General features: G+C 36.8%; 2 protein-coding genes and 1 pseudogene across 2 annotated transcripts; 1 reads left to right on the top strand and 2 right to left on the bottom strand.

Moving 5' to 3' along the window:
• Window positions 1–250: 250 nt before the first annotated feature.
• LOC116137724 (probable endo-1,3(4)-beta-glucanase ARB_01444) lies at window positions 251–9,982 on the bottom strand. The gene is given in 2 exon segments (XM_031423419.1): window positions 251–2,438; window positions 9,538–9,982. Coding segments are annotated over 2 exon segments (2,244 nt in total). The 5' UTR covers window positions 9,685–9,982; the 3' UTR covers window positions 251–341.
• LOC116137725 lies at window positions 7,293–9,460 on the bottom strand (annotated as a pseudogene).
• A 2,078-nt stretch (window positions 9,983–12,060) lies between the features above and the next one.
• LOC116137786 (unconventional myosin-XVIIIa) lies at window positions 12,061–14,817 on the top strand. The gene is made up of 6 exons (XM_031423487.1): window positions 12,061–12,362; window positions 12,648–12,770; window positions 13,054–13,242; window positions 13,353–13,434; window positions 14,227–14,291; window positions 14,380–14,817. Exons 1-6 carry the CDS (start codon window positions 12,075–12,077, stop codon window positions 14,674–14,676), a joined length of 1,044 nt encoding a protein of 347 aa, XP_031279347.1. The 5' UTR covers window positions 12,061–12,074; the 3' UTR covers window positions 14,677–14,817.
• The last annotated feature ends 1,013 nt before the right edge of the window (window positions 14,818–15,830 follow it).

The raw sequence follows: 15,830 nt of genomic DNA on the forward strand, positions 1-15,830 counted from the left end.
GCGAAATTTGCTCTTCCATTTGTCACCTTTCAGCATTCCAAACAAAGGCAGAATCACATCTAAACTAATCAAGAAAAAGTTTGAAGTCCAGGAAAAGCTCTGGATAATCTCAGCCATATATTGTCAAACTGAAACCACAAAACCAACACCAGAAATATAGCAATGAGGCAAATGATTGTAGGAAAAGCTTTGATGAGATACATCAATCTTATTTTAAAATGTATGTAGAAGCATGTAAACCGAAGACAACATACATCAAGTATAAACTAGCAATCAAATCCGGATGAAGCCTAGACTAAATCCCCATGAACGAAGGGACAGGCTGATATAAAAATAAGAGATTAGTGACAGTAGTGATGAAACCAGCACAATTTCCCCAGTCCACCGCATCCTTCTTCCTCTTCATCACCCCTACTGTGAATCCACCATAAGAGATTAGTAAGTGAGTTCCCATCATCATAACCGTTCAAGTTTCTGATCTTCTGCAAAGCATTTTCTTTGTCATAAATCCCTTCCAAAGCATAAACAAAACCCTTCCATCCTTCTCCAACTCCCTCTCTTCCTAAAGCCGGTAATGTCCACTGCACAAGTTCTCTCGTGAATCCAACATCAGAAAACAAAACCTAAGTGATTGGCAATAGGGGGAGCAGTTGAATGCCAAGCCTACACTCTCTCCAATCAGGAGGAGCAAACCAGAGTCCACTATCTCTTTTGTTAGCCCACAAAACACCTACCACTCTATTCTCTCGAGTGAAATCTTTGTCATACAGAGTGTCTTGCTCTCTTATATGCCACCATGTCTGTGCTGCCTGAATCTCCATTGAGGCTAGCATTGATCCAGTGGCCACAAGGTGGGTGTCTCCATACGCTAGCCCCATCAAAGCCGCTGAATAGTATGCGTTCACAGCCTCACTTGTGCTCTCTTGATTCCTCCCATCCCAAAATTCAGTTAACCCTCCAGCCCAAGAATGCAACTTGTACAAGTCAAAGCATCTCAAACGTGGATAATTTGAATTTGCTTTCCGCCCCAAGTTCATAAAATCAGCCATAAGTGAATAAGCTTGAGGCCTATACTTCCTCCCCCAAGCTGGATCAATCTTTGCAAGTACAGCAATTGCATAAACAAAGTATCCCAAATGGTAATGGTGGTTATTGTACACTCCAAATCCAAAATCTGCTCCAGTATCTACTGAGCCTTGTTTTGTCACAATTCCACCCCATTTTCCATCATACAGAAAACCATTTGCACTAAAAGTCCCATCTAACCAGGGCTCAATTGTATCCTTCAAGAACTTCCTTATCAGTGGTATTACATCAAGAAAAGACACCTCTTCAGCTATCAAAGCCAATCTTGCTGCTCTAGCAATCAATTTCCCATAAAAATAGGTCGTGGTTATAGGACTTGAATGCACGGCATCAACATCCTTACGAAGAGCTGAAACTATTTCATCATATGATTCTTCTCCAATTCCATTAATTGAATGCCAAGTTACCGAAGCCGAATCCAGTTTCAATACCCAAGAATCGCCTACAACACCAACAAGATCACCATCTATACCTTTATACTTAAAATCCTCTAAAACAGTTACATCACTATCATCCCTAGATAATAGTTTAAGATGCAAAGGATGCGCTAACATAAGTAAATCACCCCAACCTTTCTTTTCAAATTTGTATTCTAAACAAAATGGCTTCGTGAAAACAGCATCACCTGAAAGCGGATAGCACGAACTGAACCGATCAAGAATCGACTGATATTGAGGATCAGAATCTGGCACCGCAGCAATCCGAATAATGCCTTTAAACCCGCCAGCAACGATTGAAGAAACACCACTTTGACTCAAATTGATGGGTGAAGACGAATACAAAACCCAAGTTTGGTTATTGTTAAGTTTAATGGTGCACTTGTTAAGTGATGTATTGGTTTCAAGGGAGAGAATAGCATGAATGGTTGATATCAAAATGGGAATATTACTTGTGACAGAGCAGGTAACAAAAGGGCTTCCTCTAACAAGAAAGAAACGAAGATGTGAAGAGGGGATATCAAGAGTGACACTGAGATCACTGTAAGAGGAAATTACGTGACTTTGCTGCGAATCCGGGCCGGTTTTATTCGACCCTGAGATGATCAAATCAGCATTGAAAACTTGGTATATGAAAGCAGAGTTGTGGAACTGAGATGGGTAGGAGACAGAAAGTGAAGACTGGGATGATTTAATAAGATACGGGTGGATGTATTCGGGCTGATCGCCAGCTTTGAGCGTGAAATTTTGAAAGAAAGAATTTGTGGGGAGAGGGGATGACAGGAGAGTCCGAGAGAAGAAAAGGGAAGGATCAGGGAGTACGGTGGACTCTGTTTTAGGGAACAGAAAGGGTGAGGCTTGTCGCCTTTTGTAATGATGATGCTCCATAGCCGGCGTTTCAGGTTCAGGTTCTACTTCTGGTTCTGGTTCAGGTTCAGATTCAGGAGCTGGTGGTGATGGAGAAATTGAAGTGGACGGTTTAAAGGGTTTCACAAACCAAAGCGTTTTTGAACCCTGATCTCTACTGGAAGCCGAAGGGTTTAACCATTCAACTTTTCTTTTTTGTTTTTTTCTTTTGAAAAAAAAAATCTTCTCATCCAACTTATATGTAGCGAGTGAATCAGAAAGCAGTAGAAAGTTCAGTTATTAGAAAGCTGCTTAGAATATTGGCATTGGATTTAGCATAGGGACATTTGACTCGGGAGGGGTGACTCTTTAAACCTAATCGCTTGATTGTTGGTGATTGACAAAGTGATGAGAGTAAGGTTTGAAGGGTTTCGATGAGTGATGATAGGGGAAGAGAATGGTGGTGGTGGGGGTCGCAACGATATCAGAATCGGAAACGGAATATAAATTTGGATACTGAAGTGATATTTTAAATGTTAGTGGGTGAGAAAATGTTATTAAAGTATTACTTGGGCGGGAAAAGTCACTTACTCTTCAAACAATAACAAAAGTCTTTCGCATCTAAACTAATCAAGAAAAATTTGAAAGGGAAGCTCTGAATAATCTCAGGTATATGTTGTAAATGGAAAGCTCAAAACCAACACCAGAAATATACCAATGAGGCAAATAAGTGTAGGACAAACTTTGATGAGATTGATCAATCTTATTTTAAAATACAAAAATGCTACGGAAAACTGAATCTTTGCACCAAATTTTTGTACCGAAGGATGTAGCATCTATTCAAATGCGGTCACATTGAAGATAAAACACGTCTTTTGTGAATGAACGACCGTCCAATAATTATGGATATCTGTCCATATTTTATAGACGATCATTCATTAAGAATGGACGAACGTCCACAAAAATATCAGTGAACTCCCGTTCATATTATATGGCCAGGTGTCCATTTTTAATGGATGCTCGTAAATAAAATTCTAAAAACAAAATAATGGACGCCTTCCATAAAATTAATACTTGGTTCGAATAATAGCTATTAAAGCATACTCCAGCATCATCAACTGCATACAAACCGCTGAATTACTTAAATTCCAACTCAAATTAACTCTTTACAAAACACAAACAGCTAGAAAAATTTCACAACCCAAATCAAAATCTAACAAAAACCAATGCAGTAAATAAACCATCTTCTCAATAAACAAGTTCGAACTAACATTAAAAGAATCAAAACAGAAAAAAAATGTTAAGGCATGAAGTAAGCTCTAGAAACAACTTGCCTATAAGAGATATCCAAAACCAGTCCTCTAAAACAAGCCAAGTCATCAGTCTCAAAATCACTGTCATACTCTTCGCTTTCATCATGAATCCCTGCATCACTCATATTAACACTCGCCTCTACATTGAACAGTCTCGATTTCTTCTAACTGAAAGAAGAGTAAAATCTTGTGGTAGACTTAAGAAACCTCAGCCTTCTCCTGTGAGCTTGAATTGATCTTAAAGTTCGAATCTTGTAGTGAAAAGGGTCTCTTGTTTCCACACCAAATGACGCTCCATCACCATTGAAAAGCAGCTTGAAACGACCTTGAGTTGTGCATTGAGCCATAAATGTAAACAAAAACCAAAGAAAAGATTTGGGTTGTTTCAACATTGAAGAGAACTACTTCAGCGGGGTTATGTCAGTCACTTTTATACAAGATTTTAGAGATGGAAGAGATTGAAGGGAAGAAGAAAAGAGTAGTTTTTGAAGTGTAAGAAAGAAAAAAGCATCCAGTTCACGTAAAAAACCGTTGCCACATGTTTTTCAACATATGCTTGAGAATATCTTCTTTCGGTTGTGGTGTTAGCTAAATGACAGATTTGCCATACTCATTATGTCCTCAAATTATTGCACCAACTGAGAAGAAGAGTTCATGTTAGAATTTAGATTGATTTACTTAATAATGGAGTGTTAGCTAAACAATGGCGTCCATTGTTTTGTTTTTATAATTTTATGGAATGGACACTCGTCCATCCACTCATATTATTTTTGATGAAAATATGGATGGACATTCATAATTGTTGGACGATTGTTCATTCACGAAAGACATGTTTTGTCTTCAACGCAATCGCTTTTGACTAAATGCCGCGTCCTTCGATACAAAAATTTGGTGTCCGTAGCATTACTGTTTAAAATATGCAAACCAACCAAAGATAACATATCAAACAAAAACAGCAATGAAATCTGGATGTTAGATTAATCCCCATGAACAAAGTTTCAGGCATATATGTATATATGTCTAACCAGGGCTCAATTGTATCCTTCAAGATCTTCCTTATCACTGGTATTACATCAAGAAAACACACCTCTTCAGCTATCAAAGCCAATCTTGCGGCTCTAGCAATCAATTTCCCATAAAAATAGGTCGTGGTTATAGGACTTGAATGCACGGCATCAACATCCTTAGAAAGAGCTGAAACTATTTCAGCATATGATTCTTCTCTAATTCCATTAATTGAATGCCAAGTTACCGAAACCGAGAATCTGGTTACACTACCCACCCAAGAATCACCAACATCTACAAGATCAACATCTATACTTTTATACTTAACAAAATGGCTTAAGGAAAACAGCATCACCTGAAAGGATAACAAGAACAGAACCGATCAAGAATCGACTGATTTTGAGAAACAGAATCCGGCATCACCGCAATTCTAATAGTGCCTGAAACCCACGGGAAATGATTGAAGAAACACCATTTCGGCTAAAATTGATCGGCGAAGACGAATACAATACCAAGTTTGGTTATTGTTAAGTTTAATGGTGTACTTATTGAGTGCATTATTGGTATCAAGTGATAGAATAAAATGAACAGTTGATATCAAAATAGGATGTCACTTGGCCCAGAACAAGTCACAAAAGGGCTTCCTCTATCCAGAAAGAAACGAAGATGTGATGAGGGGATATCAAGATTGACACTGAGATCGCTGTAAGAGGAAATTATGTGACTTTTTTGAGAATAATTGTCGGCTTTTTTACACCCTGAGATGATCAAATCAGCTTTGAAACATTGGTATATTAAAGAAGAGTTGTGGAACCGATATGAGTAGGAGACAGATAGTAAACAGAGAGATGATTTAATATGATATGGGTGGATATATTCGGCCTGATCACCAGCTTTGAGCGTGAAGTTTTGGAAGAAAGAGTTTGTGGGGAGAGGAGATGAGAGGAGACACCGCACAGTTGAGTTTGCTTTAGTGAACAAAAACGGTGAAGTTAGTTGCTTTTCGTAATGTTGAGGCTCCATCGCCGGTTTTAGCTTCAGGTTCAGGCACTGGTGATGAAGAAAATGGAACTGGAGGGTTTATAGGGTTTCTTGGGAATTTTAAAGGGCTTTGTGACTGTAAGTTTGACTCAGTTTTAGTGAACAGAAATGGTAAAGTTGGTCGCTTTTTGAACTGTCGCGGCTCCATGGCTGGCGTTTCAGCTTCAGGTTCAGGCACTGTTGATGGAGAAATGGAACTGAAGGGTTTATACGATTTCTTGGGAATTTTAAAGGGCTTTGTAATTATTGTTTAATTCCTTGCTTGATTTTAAAGGGCTCTTAAACTATAGCTGCTTGCAGTTGCAGAACTTCCAAATTTGGAGCAAATTTCACTCAGTACCCCTGTGTTTTTAGAAACTAACAAGCGAGTGCCAAGTTTGACGCTATTGGTCACTGGCACCCCTATATTATTCAAGAATTACACACAAACCACCCTTTTTCCTTGATGCCGTTTGAAAAGCATTAACGTTGCAGGAGTAATTTGGTAATCTCACTCCTCCTTCATTGACTTGTCCCCTCCTCATTACTTTCCTCATCACATATTATATATCTTATTCTCTTCTCCGCCGCCACTCCACTCTCCAGACCCCATCTTCACTTTTCATTCTCTCCGCCGCCTCCACTCCACTCTCCAGACTCCATCTTCACCAGCGCCACCCACACCCACCACCAAATTGAAACTCCAAACCCATGCATCTACAATATCGCCAACGCCATTTCGCCGACACAGCTCCAAGATCAATAGTCTATCGCCGATTCAGCAACCTACTGTATCTTCTAATTCAGCAAGAGATCTGATGAATATTTTGATGGATGCTTCTAATTTTTAGAGGCTTTAATACTATGAATTATTCAAACACTTTACTTAGTTTGGTTGTGATAAATCTAATACTTTACCACGATATTATGTTGAGCAAAAGATAATTCTGATTTAATAGGACCCTTTTTTTATATTATCTCTATTAAATTTGAGGTGCTTTTGCCATTTCGGTTTGGCTAAGCTTTCTTTATTAGGACCATGATGACCATTTTCCTAACAACTTTGTTCAATTTGAAAACCGGTTTGAAAATCGGTTAACATATAACTAAAGCGACTATTTGGTTTGGTTTAAATTCGGTTTATTCTATAAATCGGTTTGATTTGGGTTTATATTTTTGCTTAAACCGTATAACCGGTTGGCTTAACAAGATTATCCCACCCCTAAATTTGTCTTGTTCGGTTAATATTCAATGCATGATATAGGGGCAAAAACGTAAAACACTCGTATTCTGTTACTTCATCTTTGACAGAGTTGATGAAAAGGGATGTTATCAAACAATTGTTAAATAGTTTCGGGGGTTAATTGAGAATAGTGCCAAACTTGGCATGCGCGTAAAACACGGGCACTAGGCGAAATTTGCTCTTCCAATTTTCACCTTTCAGCATTCCAAGCTAGGCAGAATCACATCTAAATTAATCAAGAAAAAGTTTGAAGTCCAGGAAAAGCTCTGGATAATCTCAGCCATATATTGTCAAACTGAAACCTCAAATCCAACACCAGAAATATAGCAATGAGGCAAATGATTGTAGGAAAAGCTTTGATGAGATACATCAATCTTATTTTAAAATGTATGTACAAGCATGTAAACCGAAGACAACATATATCAAGTATAAACTAGCAATCAAATCCAGATGAAGCCTAGAGTAAATCCCCATGAACAAAGGGACAGGCTGATATAAAAATAAGAGATTAGTGACAGTAGTGACGAAACCAGCACAATTTCCCCACTCCACCGTATCCTTCTTCCTCTTCATCACCCCTACTGTGAATCCACCATAAGAGATTAGTAAGTGAGTTCCCATCATCATAACCGTTCAAGTTTCTGATCTTCTGCAAAGCATTTTCTTTGTCATAAATCCCTTCCAAAGCATAAACAAAACCCTTCCATCCTTCTCCAACTCCCTCTCTTCCTAAAGCCGGTAATGTCCACTGCACAAGTTCTCTCGTGAATCCAACATCAGAAAACAAAACCTCAGTGATTGGCAATAGGGGGAGCAGTTGAATGCCAAGCCTACACTCTCTCCAAGCAGGAGGAGCAAACCAGAGTCCACTATCTCTTTTGTTAGCCCACAAAACACCTACCACTCTATTCTCTCGAGTGAAATCTTTGTCATACAGAGTGTCTTGCTCTCTTATATGCCACCATGTCTGTGCTGCCTGAATCTCCATTGAGGCTAGCATTGATCCAGTGGCCACAAGGTGGGTGTCTCCATACGCTAGCCCCATCAAAGCCGCTGAATAGTATGCGTTCACAGCCTCACTTGTGCTTTCTTGATTCCTCCCATCCCCAAATTCAGTTAACCCTCCAGCCCAAGAATGCAACTTGTACAAGTCAAAGCATCTCAAACGGGATAATTTGAATTTGCTTTCCGCCCCAAGTTCATAAAATCAGCCATAAGTGAATAAGCTTGAGGCTATACTTCCTCCCCCAAGCTGGATCAATCTTTGCAAGTACAGCAATGCATAAACAGTATCCCAAATGGTAATGGTGGTCATTGTACACTCCAAATCCAAAATCTGCTCCAGTATCTACACGAGCCTTGGTTTGTCACAATTCCACCCCATTTTCCATCATACAGAAAACCATTTGCACTAAAAGTCCCATCTAACCAGGGCTCAATTGTATCCTTCAAGAACTTCCTTATCAGTGGTATTACATCAAGAAAAGACACCTCTTCAGCTATCAAAGCCAATCTTGCTGCTCTAGCAATCAATTTCCCATAAAAATAAGACGATGCCGTGGTTATAGGACTTGAATTCAAGGCACAACATCCTTACGAAGAGCTGAAACTATTTCATATAGATTCTTCTCCAATTTCATTAATTGAATGCCAAGTTACCGAAACCGAATCCAGTTTCAATACCCAGAATCACCAACAACACCAACAAGATCACATCTAACTTTTATACTTAAAATCCTCTAAAACAGTTACATCACTATCTCCCTAGATAATAGTTTAAGATGCAAAGGATGCGCTAACATAAGTAAATCACCCCAACCTTTTTTCAAATTTGTATTCTAAACAAAATGGCTTCGTGAAAACAGCATCACCTGAAAGCGGATAGCACGAACGAACCGATCAAGAATCGACTGATATTGAGGATCAGAATTGGCACCGCAGCAATCCGAATAATGCCTTTAAACCCGCCAGCAACGATTGAAGAAAACACCACTTTGACTCAAATTGATGGTGAAGACGAATACAAAACCCAAGTTTGGTTATTGTTAAGTTTAATGGTGCACTTGTTGAGTGATGTATTGGTTTCAAGGGAGAGAATAGCATGAATGGTTGATATCAAAATGGGAATATTACTTGTGACAGAGCAGGTCACAAAAGGGCTTCCTCTAACAAGAAAGAAACGAAGATGTGAAGAGGGGATATCAAGAGTGACACTGAGATCACTGTAAGAGGAAATTACGTGACTTGCTGCGAATCCGGGCCGGTTTTATTCGACCCTGAGATGATCAAATCAGCATTGAAAACTTGGTATATGAAAGCAGAGTTGTGGAACTGAGATGGGTAGGGACAGAAAGTGAAGACTGGGATGATTTAATAAGATACGGGTGGATGTATTCGGGCTGATCGCCAGCTTTGAGCGTGAAATTTTGAAAGAAAGAATTTGTGGGGGAGGGGATGACAGGAGAATCCGAGGAAGAAAAGGAAGGATCAGGGAGTACGGTGGACTCTGTTTTAGGACAGAAAGGGTGAGGTTGCGCCTTGTGTAATGATGATGCTCCATAGCCGGCGTTTCAGGTTCAGGTTCTACTTCTGGTTCAGGTTCAGGTTCAGATTCAGATTCAGGGGCTGGTGGTGGTGGTGGACAAACTGAAGTGGAGGGTTTAAAGGGTTTCTTGGGCTTTTTAAAGGGCTTGGTGACTACAATTTTAACTCTTCTTCTCAGCTTTTTCAACATTGTGTATTTGTTATAACTTAGTCATTAAGTTGGTTGGGATTTGGTGGAGAGAAAGTAGGAGGAAATGGAGAGAGTCTTGACTTTTTTTTTTTTTTTTAATTTTATGTTGACGGTTGATGATTTTGATTCAATGGGGGCAGCTGAAGGGTTGGATTTGAAGTGAAGATGGGAAGAATGTGGAAGTTGGAGGGTTTTGTTAATGGCGAAATAGAGGATTGCAAGATATGCAAGTAATGTTGAACAAGAATGTGTGAACTGTGAAGGAAAGACAAACATCTTCAAGTGGGGTTTGAGATTACTTTAGAGGTAAGGAAGCTTTGGATATAAAATTGTGATATTCATAACATTTAAATTCGAGTTCACATTATTAAGAAAGTTTAGGGCTTTATTTTTGGTGATGGCATAATAGACTCAATTTAAACCAATCATGGTCATGGGAAGGGGATTTTTGGTATCTCTTTGCCTTTAATCAATTGTCACCAATCAAACGTTGAGAAGAAATAATATAAAATGGTTACTTAGTATATATTGATGCTTTGAGAGGAAACTTAGTATTGATGCTTTGCCCATGATCCATGGCAAATGCTTCCAATAGTGAAATTTTCAAAGTATGGATCTTTTCTTAGCTCTTATACATATTAAAAAACACTACCATAAACACTTTGCTTGATTTAAGTTTTATTATATGATAACACATTTTTTTTTTTTTTTTTTTTCAGGTATCTGATATATTTAGGCCCACATTGGAGCTTACTTAATCATTAAGGCCGCGGAATACCTTACAAGTTCAATAGACCAAGATAATTATACAAATGTGATAAGTACCTCTTTTAACCCTAAGTATAGCTAACCTTAGACCTGACAAAACATGTATGTACTTGCAAGTCAACCTGTACCCCTCCAATAAATATAAGGTACGGATCCAACCTTACAGACTCTTGAAAATTGAACCTACACCCAACTCGGCCCCTTTTTTTGGCGGGTAGAATTGGTGTACCCACAGGTTTATCATCTGACCTCAATGGCTAAAAGGTTTACCATTAGACCATTTAAACAAATTTCCAAAATATCAAATTTAGAAAAGAAAAAAAAAGAATAAATAATAAAGAAAGAAACTAATAAATATGATAATTGTGTTTGCTATATGTATAAAAGGATATGAGATAAAAAAAAAAAAAAAAAAAAATTAGTTCATGTGGTAGAGGAGAAACATAAAGTAATTATGATAATTATCATGTGTTTTAATTTACTTGTGAAATTATATACTATGATTGACCTAAATTTCTTTTATTTTTTCTATAACTGCAAATATAAAGTTTTGAAAATAAAAAAATATAGTGAAAGAAAAATAATTTTTTTATGACAATTATACCCCCACTAAAAGTAAAAGATGGAGGCTACAAATTATTTCCCAACATTTGTTACTGGATCAAGTCGTTACTTGGATCCTCCTAGCCCATAAGACCATCTACTGGGTACAATGGGATTATCCAATTGGATTTGGGCCTTTTTCTGTGAGAGAATCCTGGCCATTATATTTCTATAACATTTTGTGGTGCATTTTGAAGTATTTCTTATGGTTAGAAAATAATAAATATAATAATGTAAGTTGCAAAAAAGTATAAATCTTTATTTTAGAAAATATTATTCTTAAAATTATCTATCACCGAGGTAGTTATTGATAAACCATGATTAAGGGTGAGCATGCATAAAAGATAGAACCGGAACCAACCCCATTAAGGTCTGGTTTCGGTTTTGGAAAATTAGAACCCAGAATTCTCAAGTTCGGTTTCGATTCCTAAAGTGCTAGAACCAGAAACTAGAATCGAGGTTTGGGTACCCGAGTAGGAATCAAGACTGAATTATAATTTTTGTAAACTATAAGGGTGTACTTGTAATTTTTTAGGGGTATATTTGTCATTTAAAAAAAATACGGAGTAATTAAAATTAACCTGGGTACCTGGAACAGAACTTATGTTTCAAGTTCCAGGTTCTAAAAAAAGTGAAGGATATTCGGAATCGCTGTCCATGATAATAGATACCGGAAGAGAAAATCATTTATAGATAATATATAATTAGTTTTGAACGAAAAATATCATTTACGAAACAATATATAATTAATTTTGAAGATCAGTATAAAGATTTGTGCATTGTTTGTTCTTTGTCACTATAGTTTGTATCTTTTAATTTTTAATTTTTGTTTTTTTTAGTGGCGAGGCTAATATAACACAAAAGATTATTTAAGAAAAGTATAACATTTTTTTTAATAATTAAAATACTTGATAATTGATTAGACCGGTTTGAACCGGTATCAAAATTCCGGTTCATCTGGTAACAACACTGCAAAAATTAATATGAGATCAAAACAGAGAGAAAGCAAAGGGAGAGATATGGCGGGATTATTCGCATGGGCAGCAGATGTAGTCGGAGCCCACAAGGACGATGAACATCAAGACTCCAATTATTCAATCCCTATTCTCTTCACACCGGAACAACAGAACTACGTTCAACAACTTGACCGAAAGGCCGCCTCTCTCAGCCGTTCGATCCAAGATCTACGCCTCAGATTACCTCCCCCTGATATCGCCCAACGCCTCCCTCACATTCATGCCCATTCGCTTGCCTCCAATGCCGCTCTTGCCCTCCAGCTCAATTCTCACTCTGCTACTCGTGAACAGGTTTTTTTTTGTTTTTTTCTTTGAACAAGTTTGTTAGTTAAAGTTTTTGATTTTATTATCTGGGTCTTTTGTTTTGGTTGTTGTTTTTGTGTCTGTGTGTACAAGTTTGTATCTTTCATAAACTTTATGCTAATTCTCATGTGGGTTTTTTTATTTTGGTCTTAAATAGTTCGTGAGTGTTTCCCTGATAGTATAGTTCTGTTATTGAATGATTAGGTATTCATATAGATACTTCGACCTACGATTAAGATTGTTCCTGAAAATTGTTATGATACTTGTGACCAGGCCCAATTGAGAGAGGTAACATTGCAGGAAGAAAATGCGGCATATGCAAGGGCTATATCAAATTGTGAAAGTAAAATACTGGAGAAAATTCAGGAAGCGAACTCACTTCAAAGAAAGTTAGAGGTCTGGACTAACTTTTCAAAGCTTAATTCTGCATGATGCGCTCATAAATTTCATGATTCTATGGGCATATTCATTACTGTTTTACCAATTTAGTTATAATTTTTCCTTTTAACTCATGGAAATATATCAGCATATTCCTTTGTAAGAAACCTTTTTGGGTTGTTTTCTAATTTTCTGAAATTATTTTGCTTACATTGCTGATGGTGTGGGTAAAAGTAAAAGTCTAAACCAAATTTATTCACTGTGGCTTCAGAAGTTTTACTTTATTTATTTATGATTATAGGAAATGGATGAAATTGAAAAAAAATTGGAAGTAGAACTGGAAAGCAGGCAAACTGCATTGCTTGCCAGCAAACAGAGAAGGCTCATTGAATCTGCAGCTGAATCCAAAAAGGCAGATGAAACCGGAGAAGATACAGAAGTTCAAAAGTCTTCTCTAACAAGAAAACTAGAAGACAAAAACAAGGAATTGGTCAGTTTCATCTTTAACGTTTTATTTCTAATTTAGTTTTCATTTTTTCAGTTATTAATATGGGTGTTTGTTGCTGCTTTTGATGCTGAAAAATTGTTTGATACTCTTAGAGTTCAATGGAAGAGGTAGTTCAGGAATTGGAGAAGAAGTGGGCGCAAGTTCAGCATAATGCACTGAAGCAGCCTTCCCCAGGTATCTTTTAAATTGATTTGTTTTAGAGCTTTTAATACCGAATTGTGATAATTTTGCTAGTTGCTGAGGTTCTAACATAGTATATGGTATCTCTTCAATATTTCCTGTGTCATTGATAACTATTGTTAGATTCTTGAAGAACTTATGCCCATTATTGATCAACATAGGTGTTTATCTCAAGGATTAGCTCTATGTGTATCAGTCACACTCTGCTTGCATTGTTCACTATTGTTTTTATGTGCAAACTTGGTTTTGTAGTTGATGAATTTGGAAGCTGGGTGAATGCAGTTCTGCGAAAGATTTTTAGTTCTCATACTTCAGCAGGATATTGAGGACTAAAAATATTGTACCAGCAAACGTTTGTAAAATCACTTTCCTGTCCCAAAAAAGAGAAAAAAAAAATTGTTCACTTTTGATTCCACATGTTATTAGTAAACTACCTTACTGCAATTTTTTTTACACCACACTCTCAAAAATTGATTTCCCTTGAAATTGTTTCTCACCTCAGAAGTCTTTTAGGACTTTTGCTTAGGTTCAATAATGCTTTTCATTTTTCTTTTTGTTCGTTTACCTACTTCCATATGAATCACCTAGTGATTACCATTTGGCCTGGGAATATAATTTCATTTTCTTTTGGCTTTTCGTAAAGCTACAGAAACTGTCTATTAAATTTCTTGCTTACTGTGGAATTACACAGACATTGTACCTGTAATGGCTGAAAATGTTGCCACATTTTTTTAGCAGTAATAACTTATATCTACAATTTTGATTTTAAACAACTACTATTTGCAGCTCAGAGAGAAAAGATGTTAGACAAACAGCTTCACAGCCTCATTGAGCAACTAGCAGCGAAACAGGTCAGTTAAATTTATATAAAGATTAAAAATTTTTTTCGACCCTATTGTTCTAAGACCAAATATGTAAACAATATCATGTTATTGGTAGGCACAAGCAGAAGGCCTGGTCGGTGAAATCCATTTGAAAGAGATGGAACTAGAAAAATTGAATGGTTTGTGGAGGAGAATTGAAAGCAGCAATGTAGAAGCGAGAAACCGGTTTGGGAGGACCAACTCTGAGAAAGGATCTTCTTCTGCAGATTTTACCAGCGACGCTCATAATAAACTTCCTTATTACACTGGAGGCCGGAGTGAGAGCCAGCAGAAGCTCATGCTTCTGAGGTCGGCTTTTGTGCTCTACATTTTAGCTTTGCATGTTGCTGTCTTCATCAAGCTTTCTTTTTGAAGAACATCTCTAGTATACATATTATAGGTCTTAAGCAATAATCTGATAGTGTAAAAGTTATGTAATTTTTTTTTTTTATTTAAAAAAAAAAAAAAAATTTACTATACTCTAAATTGTTTCAAAATGTTCTGTACATTAATGTAATTCCTAGAAGAATAGAAAAATAAATCATTCATAATGAAATGATTCTTTTAGAATGTATCAATTTCTTACAGTAATTCTGCAGTTTCTCTATGAAAATGAAGGATTGATGCTACTTTATCTGATGATTCTTACGTTATGGGAAGAAATGACAAAACCATTTGATTTATGAGAAAATAATCCATTAATACTTTAATTAAAAAACTAATATAAACATGTAACCTGCTGAAAACAAATTCTTTTTCAATATTTGGATTGCAGAGGCATGGATTTAGGTAAGGGATGATATAGATATAGACTTAGGGTACCATTCAGTTTGTGAAATTATATTAAAGTTTTATTTTGAAACATTTTAGATGGAAATGTGTCATTAGGTCATTATTTGGATGTGAAAGAGTCGTTTACTCTTATATCAAATACTAAAGCTACCCTCATAAAAAGAACTAAAAAATTCATTCATATTAATAGTTATTTGATTAAATTTATGATATGGTCTAATTTTTGTAAATTATTAAAAAAATTTGATGAATTAATTTGTACCATGAAAGTGTGACATATCCAAATCTATCAATCTTAACGTTGGGTGGTAAAAACATGCAGACCGAGTCTTTGCCACGTGTTCCCTAAAATGCCTTGTCATTGGGACATGTGTTAGCTTTCAAGAAGACATTTCCTTTAGAAATCATGTGAAGTTTTAAGCCTTTAAGGGGAGGAAAATCAACCACCTTTCCAAGACTATATGTCAATCAGCATGTGGAGTATTTCACCCTTAACGTTGCAAGTTGCCCTCAAGTCCAAACCACATGTCATATGGATTACTTAACTTATAAGCTAATTAGTGCAATACCGCATGTCCACTTGCATGTGGGTTACTTCACACCAAAGACTATCATCGGAACACTACAAATAGGGGGTTCCAACCCCAAATCAAGGATCCGACATCTTATTTTGACAAGAGCACTACAACAATTGTCTCTGTAGAGCAAGTACTTCTTGTAAATACATAAATAAAA

This window comes from Pistacia vera, unplaced genomic scaffold (genome assembly GCF_008641045.1).
Source record: "Pistacia vera cultivar Batoury unplaced genomic scaffold, PisVer_v2 Contig333, whole genome shotgun sequence".
NCBI lineage: Eukaryota > Viridiplantae > Streptophyta > Magnoliopsida > Sapindales > Anacardiaceae > Pistacia > Pistacia vera.

Excerpts from the sequence above, each read along its gene's own strand:
- LOC116137786 (XM_031423487.1), top strand. The coding sequence starts at position 12,075 with ATGGCGGGATTATTCGCATGGGCAGCAGATGTAGTCGGAGCCCACAAG. Across the intron at positions 12,363-12,647 it reads ACTCTGCTACTCGTGAACAG|GCCCAATTGAGAGAGGTAAC; the intron begins GTTTTTTTTTGT and ends ACTTGTGACCAG. Across the intron at positions 14,292-14,379 it reads AGCAACTAGCAGCGAAACAG|GCACAAGCAGAAGGCCTGGT; the intron begins GTCAGTTAAATT and ends TGTTATTGGTAG.